Consider the following 16,202-nt stretch of genomic DNA (forward strand, 5'->3'; position numbering starts at 1 on the left):
CTTAAACCGAAATTCAAAAATCATATTTTCTGCATTACAAAATATTGCTGGTGCCTGAGTTATTATACTAGTTTTGTATTTTTTTAAGGGAAAATGCTGGTAGTTTTCTTAAAAATGTCAAAGAGCGTTGTGTTAAATACCGGTGTTGTAGGAGTAATATTTGTACTTGTAGATCTGGTTAAAAAATAAAAAAATCGGAAACCAATTGATTACTAATATTTACAAACCTGGTTCAAAACCTCTGCACAATTACTAACCCCAGCGATTCATCAAAGTCCACTTCCATGGATCTCAATCCTGTAAGTTCCTCTTATACATATCTGTCTATCCATCTACTATTTGTATGCAATTTCATTATCTTTTATGTTCTTCCGCTGTAATTTCATCTAATTTGACCTATTATTTAATCACATACATTAACAACTCATTCACTTTACCATGTTATTCACCCTTATCCTTATAACGATCTGATCTGCCCCAATCTCTTTACTGTTTGTTTAAGCCCTGTGTTTATTTCGTTAAGTGATTGATTAGCATTTAGCCCTCGCCATCATATTAAAGTTTGTTACACTTTTTCATTACATACCTAATATTTTCGGCTTGGGAAATATAAGCTTATAACCATACTTCGGCATTTGCATTATATTTACCTGTCTTAGATCTATGTTGGCTCGGTGTCTATTTATGCGGAATGCAATTGTTTAAGGTTTAAAGAGTCTAATGATTAAGGCTGCAATTGTTTAAGGTTTAAAGAGTCTAATGATTAAGGCTTCAAATTATCCGTGCAGATAATACAACAATACGGCCCAGTCTGTTGTAAACTACCTACATTTAATTACACTCTGTAACTTTTAATTAGTTCTCTCCTTGATGCCTTCTTTTATTATGTAATAGAATAGTGGTATGGATGTATTGTACGAAGTAACACACACACACATTTACATTCATCAATGGATATTGATATGCTGCATATGTAGATGATTACTGAGATATCAAGTAATTGGAAGTGATCTAGGACAAGGGTGGGAAAGAGGGACGAAGACCTATCTTCGCAGAGAATTGGTGAAAACACAATTAAATCATTGGATATATCATAACGATTCAATTTAGTTAATCTCTATCATATGATGAAGGTCACAAATGTTTAAATATACCTAAGAGAAGGAAACTACTCCTAATTTTATAACTAGATGTCTAATATCATAATCAATGAAAGTAAATTAGGTATCAGTATTATTATATTTTGACTAATTTATTTTGTATTGAATTCTTTTTATAAATTAAATGAATAATTAACAATAAATAACTTAATCCATGCTCCCCATCAAGAAGCTAAATCAAATTCAGTTCCTATATAATAAGGAATTTAAAAATATAAATGTTAAAAGAAATTTAATCATTTCTTAATTATTTTCCCGAGCTCTCTTCATTAACACATTGCTACAATATGCAGACTTCAGGGGAGAATTATGCACACCCGCAGATATGTTTCTTCCATGTGATCTTCAAGGTTCATAGTCTGATATTCATTCTTATATATTCTTGTCTTATGGGTAGCAATTTTTGCTCTCTGACTAGGAATCTTTTTATTTGACAGGCTTCAGCTTTGGCATTTTACATACTGTCAGCTCTATTTTTTGATAGTTTTGTCATAATCTTTGTGGTAACTGTCCTTCTGTCTGCACTTGACTTTTGGGTGGTCAAGAATGTCAGTGGACGGATTTTGGTTGGTTTAAGGTGGTGGAATGAAATAAATGACGAAGGTGAGAGCATCTGGAAATTTGAATGCCTGGACCAGGAGGTTGGTGATGTCTTTCGTCTATAACATTTTTGACTGTGTTATTGAGGGACCATTTGACCTAGTTTTTTTCAGGCTTACAAGTCAAATTTTGTACAGGAGTGCCTTTTAGCTATTTTTTCTGTTGAACAAGTCACAGACCTTCAATCTTGCTTCTTTTTCCCGTTCCCCTATAATTTTGGCGACCTGAAAATTGAGTCTTCGCTGAGGTTTTGTGTTAATTTACTTACTGGTTCTCACATATTTTGCCTTTGCTATTGCTTTAGTCATTGTCTCGAATGAACAAGAAGGATTCATGGCTGTTCTGGTGGACTATTTACCTTACTGTAAGTTACTAGTTCAATAAAGCATCCTACTGGGTTGATGTTGTGTTCTCAAGCAGATAAAAGCATACAGATTTAGAAAATATGGAACCAACATTATTAGTACAATTATCATGAAACACTATTTTTTACATACCGGAAAAAGGATATTATCTAGTTTGCTAATTAAGCTTCTTAAAATTTCCTGGTCTACTATTCGCTGTAAGCTGATAAAGGTCTTTGTCTTTCACAATTTTTGATTCTGGAATTTATCTTTCTGTTTACTTGCACGACTTCACTCACCAATTTCAACTTATTTCTTTTTTGATTGCAGGCAGCCTTGTGGCTTATCCTTGGAATATTCTCTCTCATTAGGTTTCAAGCTGATTATGTGCTTGTCGTAGGAGTCTGTTTGACACTCAGTGTTGCAAATATTGTTGGCTTTACTAAGTGTCGTAAAGGTGCGCATACTACCTGCATTTCTGTTCTTTTCTTTAAATATTTAGGTTCATAATATGAGTATAAATTATGGTGTATTATAAGCGGTCATTTTCCTTCCTCTTCTGGCCCACCACTTCCTGCTTGACTCTTTTTGGGATTAACTAAGAGAAAGAGTCATATATATAGGAACTTCTTCGGATTGACATTGACCTACAAAAGCAAAATCAGTTGGTATTAACTTTGGTTTATTTAGTTACCGGAAAATTTAAACAAATTATCACGAGACTAGTGCTAGATTTGATATTCAAAAGCCTATGAGCCTTATGCTAAGCCGATGTACTGTATAGACACAATATTTGGCTTTCGCTATATTTCTCATGTTTCCAAATATGTGATTGAACTCGCTACTTATTCTAACATAAGTTTAATTAAATCTATCTCTTATGGAAGATGGAGTTGGGCATCTTGATGACAAGTTTTGCGTACCTTTTACTAAAAGATACCACCAAGAAAGATATGTATGGGACAAAAACTGTATGCAACATTATCCAATTTACGGAATTCCCAAATCAACACAAGTTAGCTTTTTAACAATCTGAATTGATTAGGATTCGACAAGTCAGACAAAGAAATTCTAGATCGATCAATCCCCAAACTTCAGCAGACCCCTAAGACTGTTTGTTAACATGAACTATGCCCCCCTAGAATGAATTTGCTGGAATTGCAATCCGGAGATTTTATTTTTTTTACTTATGATGTTAGTATCTAGGGCTATACTATCTGCTGATGAGGCCAACTCTTTATAGTTTTGAGAGGAATTACATTACTATGACAACTTGAGTATTTCTAAATAGTGATTGTTTATTAATCATTGAAAGCTGCGGCATCATGAACATGTTATCACGAAGGCGACTAGTCGACGTCGACGACTAGTCGTCAAGGTAGTCGGGCGCCGAGAGTCTCGAAGCCCGACTTGTTGACGACTAGTTGTTGTAAAGGTAACTGGGTCGACGCCCGATTTGGGGCGATTGTAGTGTGCCATGACTCGATACCCATGACAACACATAAGAAAGATATGAAAATGATATTAAGATGGATAATTTTAATTTGCTTGATATTCATCATACTTATATCTTTATTTGCTTTCACGTGTTTGATATTTGGAGTATGAATGTTATAATGCAATAACTATGCTTATTTGAGCTACTATTCTATTACCTTTGATTTAAATTATGGAATTGATATGTTTAGTTATATTTTATATCAAATCTAAGTATGTATATGTACAATGAACACTTTGCCGACTTTTTACAATTAGTCGAGCGACTTGTCGACTAGTCTTCTCGAAGGTACTCAGGCATCGAGGCTCGACTCGGCACCGTGATAACCATGATTCACGAAGATTAGGGGCTGTTTGGGTCCTTTGGGATATGTTAAAATAAGTAACTTGTGGCTTAAAGTGGATAAATGTCTATAAGTAAATAAAATTACTTAGGTTTTTGGATAAATTTACAAGTTAATAAAGTGTTACATGATTGTAATTTATAAGTTAATTTTTTTATACAATGAATGTAATAAAACAAGGATTTTGAATTGAAAAGACAAAATCTAAAATTTTAGATACATTAAAACAGGAAAATGTCTGATTTGGCTAAAATAATCATTTTAGAATCTCTTGTTTATTAGTTTTATAAAATGAAATACAAAATAAAAATAACGAAAAGACATTAACAAAATGTACCTATAAATGAAAATGAATGAACTAGAATGTGAAGGTGAAGAAAAATAGAGACAGCAGGACTGTGGATCGCACAACAAGTTTGGTGAAATAGGTAATTTAACAAAAATAAATAAATAAATTAAAGTTTGGTGAAATAAGTAGGGTTCATTTTTAGAAAGTACGTGGATATGTACATTTAACTTATGAAGGATTAAGTTGTAATAAGCTCGTTCAGCTTATTTGTCCAAACACCAGCGATTAGAGTAAGTGGAGTGGGCTTCAAACCTATAAATGCTCTTGCCTAACACCCACTAATATGTACAATGACATTAAAAGACCAAACTTATTGTGGCATTATAAATAAATTAAAGCTGTATTTATCCGAAGCACTTTTTAATCCCTTTCATCTTTTATTGCTGGAACTGAATTACATGTCCCAGTTTAAAGATGTTTTGTTTTTTTGCAGTAGTTGGAGTTTTGTTATTAAAAGCTTAAATCATTTTGATGATTTGGTGATAATTGTAGATACTTTTTAGCTCAAATTGTTTTATTTTCTTATCCATAAGAAATGTTGTAGAGAGCTTTTTAGGTTGCTTTCATACTTGGTGTAGTGCCTTCTATTACAACATATGAAGAGATTGTGATGCTATGAAACAACTGATAATTGGAGATAAAGTTTGCACACTAGTAACTTAGTTTTAGATTTTTACATCGAGTGCATAAGCCTTATTAAGGTCTTAAGTATGTTCTTGTTGTTTTTCAGATGCTAAGAAGCAGATTCAGGCATTTGCCTCTCAGACCATCGCGTCTCGATTCTCATCTACATTACAGTCTGCATTCACTGTTGTCTAAGAAACACAGGAAGATGGGATCAGGATCATGCATAGTAACAGGTAAACTTATGTGCCTAAGAAATATGGTGGACGACACTTGAGTTTGCTCTTTCAACTCTCGTTTGGACATAATTACTTTCTGAAGAAATTACTCAAGTATATAGTTATTGCTCGGAAATGGCACATTTTGGATGCATGAACGTACATTTTTATATGTGACTTTGTAAATGCTGAATACACCTAGGATCTTCTACCCCTATTATTCACAACGTTTTATTTTATTGTCAGTCTCCTTTTGCAGTGTAATGTGTTTCTCTCGTATTTTGTTTTTCAGCAGTGAAGAAATATGTTCATTTAAAGTCTGGATTTTATGTCTCCAACCCAGGTAGCACTCAAGGACTTGGCCCAAAAAAAGTACCCTGACAAAAATTGGTGGCGCGTTAACATACATGGGTGTTTAATGAGTAAACTTTTTTGGATTTTCTCATCAGTGAGGACTGAACCCTGGACTAAGTTCATGAATGAGAAGTCATTTATATTCTTAACAAAAACTCTGTGCGTGCTAGGAATGAGTACCAGTATGTATGGGGAACGAGAAAGTAGATGCAACATATATTATGCACTTGTATAATTACAGTAGTATACAGTATTTTCTCCGTGTTTTGTTTTGAGTTTCCAGATATGAAAAACGAAAACAATATCCAATAAAGCCCTGGCGAAAGTCATTATAAAGAGCTGAGTTTCTAAAATTAATTTTTTTAAATAAATTAGATGTATGTTAAGGTAACCTATAACTTGAAAATAAAAAACCAAAATTAAATGTTTTGTCCTGCTAGCTAAGGTGAATAAATTGCTCATATGATGCATGTATTAATCGGCGTTGTTAAAATTATAAAACAAATGAATGAAAAGAGGGTACTGTATGTATATTAAGTTTTCATGCTTAATTTAAATGATTGAGCATGACAATTATAAAGAAGCAATGAATGAAAAGAAAGAGGGTAGTGTATATTAGAGAATTTGGTGCAAAATAAAATTTCATAAGACTTGGAATGGAGAGGACATCTTTTGTAAAATGTTCCTATATTAAGCTACTTATCTCCCATATTTACACATTTTCTTCTTCTGGCCGCTTATGTTGTTGAACCATTCTCTGTTTAGCCATCAATTATATAGACAATCTCTCTGCTACCCTTTTTCTTTCTCTCATCTTTCTTTCTACATACACATTAGGCATGCATGCACAAACATTTTTCTTAACTTGAAATTTGAAGTTCAGTTTTTCTTTTGATCATTTTGTTATGAACACAGTTAAATATTTGGCCATGAAACCTTGTTGTCGCCTACTAAAACCTCGTTTTTTTGGATTCTCATCTCCGAAACGGCAATGTTCTTTTTCCAAGAATTCCACAAATAGTAATCAGAATCGTACATATTTGAGTCAGCCTTCTGGAAATTTGGGGGCTCAATGTGTTGTGGATCATACCCATAAGCCTTTTCGTAGGCAATATACAAGTTGGGGAAATTCTAGAATCTTTCTTGAAAAAATTAATGGTGGAATTGTGAGAAATGATAATTGTTTTGCTGTCAAGGCTTTGCCACATATTAGGAATAAATCAAGTAGAACCGAGGCCGGTAATGAGAAGAACCCTGAGAATGTCTATGGTCGAGGTGGAATAGACGTAAAGCCTTTGATAGAAAAGATTGACAAGGAGGAGAATGAATATAAAGAAAATAAGGACTGTAAGGCTGTTGGAGAGGTTGATAATGTAAATATTGAGAGTTCGGTTAGTTCTAGTGAGGATGAGGCAGTTAGTACTCGTGGTGTGGGGAAAGAGGCCGAGAAAGAGGCTTGGAAGGTGTTGGCAAATGCTATTGTAACTTACTGTGGTAGCCCTGTGGGAACAATGGCTGCTAATGATCCTACTGATACTCAACCATTGAATTATGATCAGGTCTTTATACGTGATTTCATTCCATCTGCACTTGCTTTTTTGCTCAAGGGGGATAAAGAGATTGTCAAGAATTTTCTCCTACATAACTTGCAACTGCAGGTAATTAATTGTCTCATTTGGTGTAAACAACCATGTCCATATGTTTTGGCCTTGACTGGTACATCCTATATGTAACATGTAATCAGGATCATAAGTGTTGCTTTTAATAAGATTATTACTGTATTTATGCTGATTGCTTTTAATTTAAATTGTTTTCCATCGTGGAATGACAGAGTTGGGAGAAAACCGTAGACTGCTTCTGTCCAGGGCAGGGGTTGATGCCTGCTAGTTTTAAAGTCATAACAACGCCTCATGAAGACGGCAAGGAGGAAGAAAGATTAGATGCAGATTTTGGGGAGTCAGCGATTGGCCGTGTTGCACCTGTTGATTCAGGTAATCAGTAATGAGTTTAACTCACTTTCTTAATTGGAGAAAAATAGGCAAAGATAAAAAGAAGATAAAAGTGAATAAGATGTATTTTCTACCACTGGCTTCCTAGCATAGATTTAAACTAGGTTATTGTTCTGTAGTTGTATGATACATGTGTTGGGCAGATCCAGTCTATAAGAAAACAATAATCAAGGGGAGTCTAGTTGATGCCTGTCATTTGAATTGTTGTCTGCAAATAAACTTGTTTATAGGTTTGTGGTGGATTATCTTACTCAGAGCTTACGGGAAGATAACCGGTGACCTATCTTTACAAGAAAGAGTGGATGTTCAGACAGGCATAAAGCTGATTATGAACTTGTGCCTGTCTGATGGATTTGATATGTTTCCTACTTTGTTAGTAACTGATGGTTCCTGCATGATAGATCGGCGGATGGGTATTCATGGTCACCCCTTAGAGATTCAAGTGAGTTACTGTTGTCTTATATTAAAGTTATCGATGTCAGACATTGTTTCAGATTTTTGTTTTTTCTAATGAAATCATTAGCTCTATGGAAGATTAGCACGGTACGTTTGAATTGGAGGTAGTCATGTTGCTCATGAAGATATCCTATATCCAAGATTGGCATTTTTCATGCATGATTGTGTACAATAAGAATCTTGCATCGTCGAGGTTTGTCCTAAAGTTGGGACACATTCTTATACCACTTTGTTATCTTAAGCTTGCCAAATTCGATTTTGCAGTCTTTGTTCCACTCAGCTCTAAGGTGCTCACGCGAAATACTATCCGGAGATGAAGGATCCAAGAATTTGGTATCAGTCATCAGTAATAGACTCAGTGCATTATCATTTCACATCAGAGAATACTATTATGTAGATATAGAGAAGATCAATGAGATATATCGATATAAGACTGAAGAATACTCGACAGATGCCAAAAACAAGTTCAATATCTACCCTGAACAAATTCCTAAATGGTTAGCGGACTGGATCCCCGAGGAAGGCGGATACTTAATTGGCAATCTGCAGCCAGCTCACATGGATTTTAGGTTCTTCACATTGGGTAATCTCTGGTCTATTATATCGTCTCTTAGTACCCCAAAACAAAATCAATGTATTTTAAAGTTAATAGAGTCAAAATGGGATGATTTTGTCGGGAGTATGCCTCTGAAAATATGTTTCCCTGCTCTGGAATACGACGATTGGCGTATAATCACTGGTAGTGATCCGAAGAACACGTAAGTTTCTTCTAAAAAGGCTACCAGCTTCTTTTCATATAGTACATCTTGAAAGTGTACCACTGAAGACATATTTATATAACTCTGCAGACCTTGGTCATATCACAATGGCGGATCTTGGCCAACGCTACTATGGCAGGTGATTAACGAATTACTCATTTCTTTTTGTTGCTAAAGTAATGCAGGCACTTTCAAAATAAATCAAGATATACATTAATTTCAAAAGATAGATGATGAGTAACCGTAACTTAGCAAGGAGGTAATGGACGAATGGTCATCGTTATATTTGATATATTATTTGCAGTTCACACTGGCATGCATTAAGATGGGAAGAACAGACCTAGCATGGAAAGCAGTTAATTTGGCTGAGAAAAGGCTTCCAGCAGAGCACTGGCCAGAGTATTATGACACGAGAAATGGCAAGTTCATCGGAAAGCAATCGAGACTGTATCAAACATGGACAGTCTCGGCCTATCTAACATCAAAATTGCTGTTGGAGAATCCAGAAAAGGCTTCACTATTATTCTGGGAAGAAGACTATGATCTTCTTGAAATATGTGTTTGTGCACTTAGCAAATCTGGCAGGAATAAATGTTCCCGAGATGCTGCCAAGTCACACATTCTTGTGTAATCACAATTGTTCCATTCTTTCTATGATGAACTTCATCATATTGTACATAATTACAGATATTTGTAAATATATAGTCCTATAGTAGTTGTAAGATATAAATCATTTATGACAATTCCATGTAGCAATATAGTTTTGTACATGTCATTCTTGTCTCTGTCACAATTTATATACAAAGTTCCACTGTTTTCTTGTATGCATTTTAAGTTATTCTTGTAACTACAATACTCAAATTGCAGGTCATGAGAGATTGTACATATTAGAGATATGGAATATCTTGATTGCCTTAATTGCTGTAAAAGTTCAATTTTGTTTAATCTTGTTGTTTAAGTAGTTTAGCTGTATATAAACAATCTTTGTATTCATATCATAGTCAGAGTACACAATTACATTATTCTCTCAAATTTAATATGATATCATGCCTCCATTAACAGAAACACTATCCAGTACATTACACAGACAACTACTTAAACAAATTTTGACGTGTTAATTATTTTAGCTGAATTATTTTAAATATTTAATATTTCGTGCGGAAAATGAGAGAAACTTTGTTATATCATGAGAAAGTGTACATTATTTAACTGTGATTAATTAAGTGTAAACTTTTGACGTGTTAATAATTTTAACTGAATTATTTTAAATATTTAATATTCCGTACGGAAAATGAGAGAGATATGACTCAAAGATCCTTAATCCTTCGGTATTTACCTCTGTCCCCTTCATCTCTTTATATTTTTTTTTCACATACTTAACACGTATTTTAACGTAAGTATTAAATATATTTCTCTAATTTATTTTTAATTTTTTTTATATAAATCAAGGTAGGTTTCGAACCTACAACCAGTCTGAGCTACTAAGGAATAACGAGAGTCTTATAGAATTCAAGTCCCATTGGCCATTCTCAACCCACGACTAATATGAGCTCGAAGCTTCCTTCATAACTCCCGGAATTTTTCCTTGGCCCCTTTCCATGCCTCATTTCATTGGAAACCCTAAAGTGCTCTATTTCATTATATTCCATCCATATTCTAATTCCATTCATTTAATATTTTTATAAAACATCTCCAATGGTGTTGGTTATAATTGGTTGTCTAAATCGGAGCTGTAAGATAATATGTAAAATTTGTTGAATTTCTAAGACATTGTACTTCGATGGTGTTAGGTATATTGGTTGACTATATTTTAAAAATAGTATGTTATTAAAATTTTATGTTGTTATTAATAGAATATATTGCTTCAATATGGTAATAAATGATTAGATTTTTTTTATAGATTTCTTACAAGTTTGTAGTGGTTCAACAAATATAGTCAATATACTACATTTATAGAAAATGAGAATGTACCATTGGAGATGGATTTTTTACATAATCTCAATATTTTTTACTTATAGTATGCATTAAAGATTTTTAGGAGTCATTTGGCAAATTTGAATCAATTATATCTGAATGATTAATATTTCTGAATAATCTGAATCAATCAAAAATCTGAATAAAAATTCTGTTGAATGAATAATATTATTTGGTCTACAAATTTTTTTTGTGATTTCTGAATGACAAAATTTTGGCATCAACTACTAAATAATAAATTTTAAAAAACTTAGAAAAGTTATTTTTTGGTATATAAATTTAACATTTTAATTTTTTTTAAAGACTAAGAAATAAAAAATTATAATTTTTACTTATATTATACTATACTATTATCAGAATACCCTATATTTGGTGGTCGGTACAATAAGTAACTATTGTTAAATATCACATCATGTAGATGTGAACCTTTAGATGGAATTCTAAAATAACATTTTATAATCATAATTATAATCATAAATTCAGGATTCGAATTTCGCCAATAACATAATATGGTTAAACATTTATAATATTTATTTGTATATTCTTTATTTTCTAAACTATTTTAAAAGGTTAGTTATGAATAGTGTGCATCAAGATATTAAATAATAAATTTAATTTTTAATTAGTGAATATTCGCAAAATCAACTGATTTTATTTTTTTGTTAGATTATTTGTTATTCATGTTTAAAATATGTTACTTCATTGAATTAGGAACTGAAAGAATTATTTATTTAGTAAAGTAATTTATTTTATTATATATAAATTTTATAAAATTTAAAGTAGCACGTACAAAATTGAAAAAGAAACAGAAGTAAAAAAGAAAGTAGAAGCACTTATGAATGATTCTGTTACAATTTTCTAGATAAATGATTAAGAGAATTATGAATCATTCGTATTAACAAAATTATTAAACAAATGAACTTGAAAGGATATCTTCGATATATTATTTATTTTGGTATTTATACGATTAAATATAAAAATTTAAGTACACTTATATCCTCTCCATTAAGACATGATTTCAATTGATCCAGATCAAAGTCAAATAGTCAAATCAGCTAAATTATTTTCAAGACTATTTATAAAAGAGATATTCCATTATTCTAAAAACATCAAAATTATATTTTATGGAATATATCTCTAAGGCAATTTGATCAAATAAGAAATATCAAGTTATGATATCTTTTAGATCACAGTTGCAACATCAATAAGGCAACAAACTCGAATAAGGAATATATCAGAAATATTCTTTAGAGATCTCGTGCTAAATCAAAAATGTTTTACTTTTCGCTCCTAAATATATTTTACATACTTCAAAATAGTTCTTTTTTCAAATTTTATTAATATTCATGGTTGAAGTATTAATATCCATTTTTACACCCATTATGTGTGTACGTAAAGTAATTTTCTCCTGTTTCGTAAAATCAGCATTTCTCGGAGAAAATTATTCAAAAATACTCAAAAATATTTCACACCACTCAAATACATTTTATATATTAGGAAATATATTTTAAGTATCTATACAAGTCAAAACTTTGGTCAAAATATCCATCTCTTTCATTCCAAGGCCAATAGTATTTTTATTCGGAAGTAAAAGCTGACAGAATCGCTTTAAATCTAAATAAATACTTCCACATACTAGAATTAGTTGAAATTTGGTATGTATCACTTAAATGGTATTTTATATGCATGGTAAAAATTTCGTAGCATTTCGAGAATTTTTGCCCCGGGCACGAATTTCGAGGCAGTTGGTCCCACAATTGACCACGTTTGACCTAGCTACCATTGATCATTATTGATCAAAATTTTTAGGATATCATTTTATAATATTTAGGTAATTATCATATTTTTTATGATATTTATTTAAGAGTTTTTGGGGTGATCATAATTAATGGTGCTTAATCCTTAATTAAAGTAATTAAAGAATGATTAAAAAAAAAGGAATATATATTATATATATATATATCAGCTGAGATTTGAATGAATACTAGCTTGTTTCTTTCTTCCCACTTGCAAAGAAACACAACATACTTGCCATGTCATCAATCCATGTGATACACTTCATCCACCATCCATTCCTTCTCAAATCTTAACCATTCATTCCACCCAACTTCCTCTATAAATAAACCCCCACCCCAAACCATTTTAAAGAAGCTAAAGAGCCAAATACTTGCTGGAAATTTTTCAAGAAGTGCTTCTCTTCATCTCTTTCAAATTCTATACACACACTTCTTCTCAAAAACCTTCTCTCTCTTAAATATATACACATATACTTAAGGTTTTTGATATCTAAGCTTAGATTCACCCAACCAAGTTTGTTCCCACCAAGTGAGCTCTTCCACCACCACTTTTCGGCCTCCCGAACGGCTGCCCAAGTTCGTCCATAGTGCCAAAATCCGGCCGAAGCTCCGGCGAATTTTTCCGGCAAACTTTTCCGACCATTTTCCAAAAGTGGTGAGTTTTTAGCTTCTTCTTTGGTTTTCTTTATTTTGAGATTTGTACTTAATTTCTCTACTTCATCTCAAGCTCTAATACAAGATCTCCTGTAAAGAAGGTTCTCTAAGAAAAGAGAACGAAGATTCGAACTCGGAATTCGAATAAGTACTTGATCTTCAAATCGAAGCTCCAAACGAAGAAGATCTATAATATACAAGTACTTTAATCTCTAAATAACTCCTCACGAGTGAGATTTCATAAATCTCTAAATAACTCCTCACGAGTGAGATTTCATATTTGACATCGCGAGTTGGTCAATTGTTTGCATTTTATTTATCTCGACGTTGACCAACATATTTCGTGAATATAGTATAATTACGAAAGGTATCATTTTATAATCTCGCTAACATCTCTATTATTTCGGGAGATTATAAATCGATCAATAGTGATCTTCGTAATTTTTTCAAATATAAGAGACGGATTAAATCACACGAGTTGGCCAATTACTCGCACTTTGGAACTTGGCCAACGCGTAGTTCGTGTATATAGTCCAATTACGAAAGATATCGTATAATCCCATTCTAGCACCTTAGTGTTCCGTGGGGTTCTTATTCGATATATATAAACTTTGTAATCATCCGTCCAAGCTTCAAAGGTGGATTTAATCACACGAGTTAACCAATTATTTTGCATTTCATTTATCTCGATCTTGGTCAACGCATAGTTCGTGTATATAGTATCATTACAAAAGGTATCACTTATAACCCCTTCTAGCATCTTCAGTGTTCCAGAGGATTATAAGTCGATCAATAGTAAACTTTGTAATCATCCACCTAAACTTCAAAAGCACAAATTCAAAGCCAATTACTTGCACTTCTATTATTTGGACCTTGGCTAAGAATCATAGAACCTATAGAGTTGCTTGAAGTTAAAAGTATACTTTGACCACATAATCGTCAAATCATAAGTATACTAAATCCATAAGCCTAAGAGCTTAAAAGGATAGGTACAATTCTGAGATTGTAACCAAAGTATTCTTCGATCCATAAATACATAATCGAAAGAAGAAGAATACAAAAAAAATTCATAAGACATAGTGCTTATACATATATACAAGACTTCTTATTACTCCGATTAACATATAATCCATAGAGACGGAGTAATCAAAAGTATACTTGATATAACATTTTATATCCAAGTCAAGTATACATATAGAGTATTAATATTCTTATATTATACTATCTTTTGGGCTAGTACCGTAACATACTAGTTCCACACATAATTTCTCTATACTTTGTGTTTTGTGGATTGTCTTATTAGTTTCGCAGTGAGGTGAGGTGACGTGAGGTGATCTTCGTTCTAAGACCCAAGTCTCATACGCACTAGCGGGGAGTTAGTCGTATTTGCACCGTGAAGAAGAGGAAAGACCCAAGACCGGATACTAAGATCCGAAACCAGTGAAAGCTAAGGAAGCCAAGTCCACACAAGGGATCTATATCAACTTTGAAGAGATAGCGGGGAGTTATTGTCTAAGATAAGTTGTGTAGGAATTATATTTATTTTGAGGTGGTAACCCTTGTGTTACGCACCAAGATAAATATTTGTAAGGGTGTAAAGGCTTCTCCGCCTACTAAAGGAGCGAGTTTATATTAAGGGAAAATCCCGAGTCCGGGAAAGGAGCTCGGTGACTGGAGTAGGGGTGAGCGGATCTATAGAGGTTGCGGCATCGCGAACCAGGATAAAATTGCCGTGTGGTATTTTCTTTCCTTGCACTTTATTTTCCGCACATATAAACTGCATAACCACTCGGTAAAGTTTTAAAAAGGGATAAAATTATTTTAAAACGCCATAATAAATTTTAAATTGGTAATTAAGCTATTCAACCCCCCTTCTAGCTTAACATAGCCCTCATACGGGACCTAATAATTGATATCAGAGCAGTGCTTTTTAACGTGTCTGTTAAGTGATTTGCAGATTTGCAGGCACAATAAAAAGTGGTCCAAATGACGTATATTAATCCCCTTGGTTGTGGTGAAGGATTGTCAAGCTCACGACCTCCTTGTTCGATGGCACCAACTTTGCAACATGGAAAACTAGATTTCGCATTTATGCAAGATCTCAAGGAGTCAAAGTTTGGATGGCTATCGAAGACGATGTTCGCATACCTAACAAAATTATCGATGACATCCTCATCGAAAAGAAGGTTAGTGAATACAATCTCGAGGAAGAAGCCACAATGAATATAGCCGCCAAGGCGGAAATGGTTCCCACAAGTGCACTTGCGGAAAAAGAATATAAAAGAGTAAATAATTGCAAGTCGGCACAAGAGATGTGGAACAAATTAGTGGTAACCTATGAAGGAACCACTGATATAAAAGATTCTCTGATGGAAACATTGATCCAAGATTATGAGAACTTTAAACTCCAAGAAGGAGAAAATATCATCGATATGGAAACAAGATTTACTCGTATAATCGATGAATTTTCTCAACTTGGAGAGAATTATACTCAAAATGAAAAGAATAGAAGAGTGCTTAAATCTATACCTCCAAGTTGGAAAGTCAAAGTTACTACTATAAAACAGATGCACAATCTAAATGAGTATAAGATTGATAACCTCTTTGGAAATCTTCGTGCTTATGAAGAAGATAATATTCCGGAAAAGGTTGCTCCAAAAGTGGAGGGCAAAAAGAAAAATATGGCACTAAAGGCCATATTAATAGATGAAGATGAAAACGACGAGGAGTTAAACGAGGAACTTCAAAATCTCAATGAGAGTGAAATTTCTCTTCTCACGAAATAACTCCGTCGTGTGCTTCAAAGCAAAGCTCAAAGATACGGAAAAAGGCTTCCTAAAATCAAATAATCAACAAAGAGTTTTTAACTCTAACGGAAGGCCTAATTACTCCCAAAACTATTCTTCCAACTATAAGAATAATTTTCCGTCAACGAGCTACAACAAAGGCAAAGGCAATCAAAATATGAATACCTATAGTAATTCCAATGTCTCTACTACTCATCTCGTTTACACTGATCCAAAACCAAAAGATTCATCTCCGGAGGAAACACAAGATGTGTGTTT

The 16,202-nt window shown here is 33.1% G+C and overlaps 2 protein-coding genes across 4 annotated transcripts; both read left to right on the forward strand.

The window, feature by feature from the left end:
• The first annotated feature begins 140 nt into the window (after nucleotides 1-140).
• On the forward strand, nucleotides 141-5,757 carry LOC141666536 (Golgi apparatus membrane protein-like protein ECHIDNA). 3 transcript variants are annotated; one of them, XM_074472593.1, is made up of 7 exons: nucleotides 141-299; nucleotides 1,454-1,510; nucleotides 1,598-1,801; nucleotides 2,065-2,124; nucleotides 2,435-2,561; nucleotides 5,025-5,154; nucleotides 5,429-5,757. In XM_074472593.1, exons 1-6 carry the CDS (start codon nucleotides 285-287, stop codon nucleotides 5,111-5,113), a joined length of 552 nt encoding a protein of 183 aa, XP_074328694.1. In that variant the 5' UTR covers nucleotides 141-284; the 3' UTR covers nucleotides 5,114-5,154; nucleotides 5,429-5,757. The 3 variants fall into 3 exon arrangements, with proteins under 3 accessions (XP_074328694.1, XP_074328695.1, XP_074328693.1); XM_074472594.1 differs by having other exon boundaries at nucleotides 5,432-5,757; XM_074472592.1 differs by having other exon boundaries at nucleotides 5,480-5,757.
• A 134-nt stretch (nucleotides 5,758-5,891) lies between these two features.
• Nucleotides 5,892-9,531, forward strand: LOC141666535 (alkaline/neutral invertase A, mitochondrial-like). Its single transcript, XM_074472591.1, has 6 exons — nucleotides 5,892-7,148; nucleotides 7,322-7,481; nucleotides 7,730-7,941; nucleotides 8,220-8,713; nucleotides 8,804-8,852; nucleotides 9,018-9,531. The coding sequence occupies exons 1-6, from the start codon at nucleotides 6,396-6,398 to the stop codon at nucleotides 9,342-9,344; spliced, it is 1,995 nt and encodes a 664-aa protein (XP_074328692.1). The 5' UTR covers nucleotides 5,892-6,395; the 3' UTR covers nucleotides 9,345-9,531.
• Nucleotides 9,532-16,202: the final 6,671 nt, after the last annotated feature.

Source organism: Apium graveolens, chromosome 6 (genome assembly GCF_009905375.1).
Source record: "Apium graveolens cultivar Ventura chromosome 6, ASM990537v1, whole genome shotgun sequence".
Lineage (NCBI taxonomy): Eukaryota > Viridiplantae > Streptophyta > Magnoliopsida > Apiales > Apiaceae > Apium > Apium graveolens.

What these genes read in the sequence shown, in the direction of transcription:
- LOC141666536 (XM_074472593.1), top strand. An exon ending in TCTTCCATGTGATCTTCAAG is followed by an intron (nt 1,511 to 1,597) that starts GTTCATAGTCTG and finishes TTTATTTGACAG; the next exon opens with GCTTCAGCTTTGGCATTTTA. An exon ending in CTTTACTAAGTGTCGTAAAG is followed by an intron (nt 2,562 to 5,024) that starts GTGCGCATACTA and finishes GTTGTTTTTCAG; the next exon opens with ATGCTAAGAAGCAGATTCAG.
- LOC141666535 (XM_074472591.1), top strand. Translation starts at nt 6,396, where the DNA reads ATGAACACAGTTAAATATTTGGCCATGAAACCTTGTTGTCGCCTACTA. An exon ending in GTCACCCCTTAGAGATTCAA is followed by an intron (nt 7,942 to 8,219) that starts GTGAGTTACTGT and finishes TCGATTTTGCAG; the next exon opens with TCTTTGTTCCACTCAGCTCT. An exon ending in GGTAGTGATCCGAAGAACAC is followed by an intron (nt 8,714 to 8,803) that starts GTAAGTTTCTTC and finishes ATAACTCTGCAG; the next exon opens with ACCTTGGTCATATCACAATG.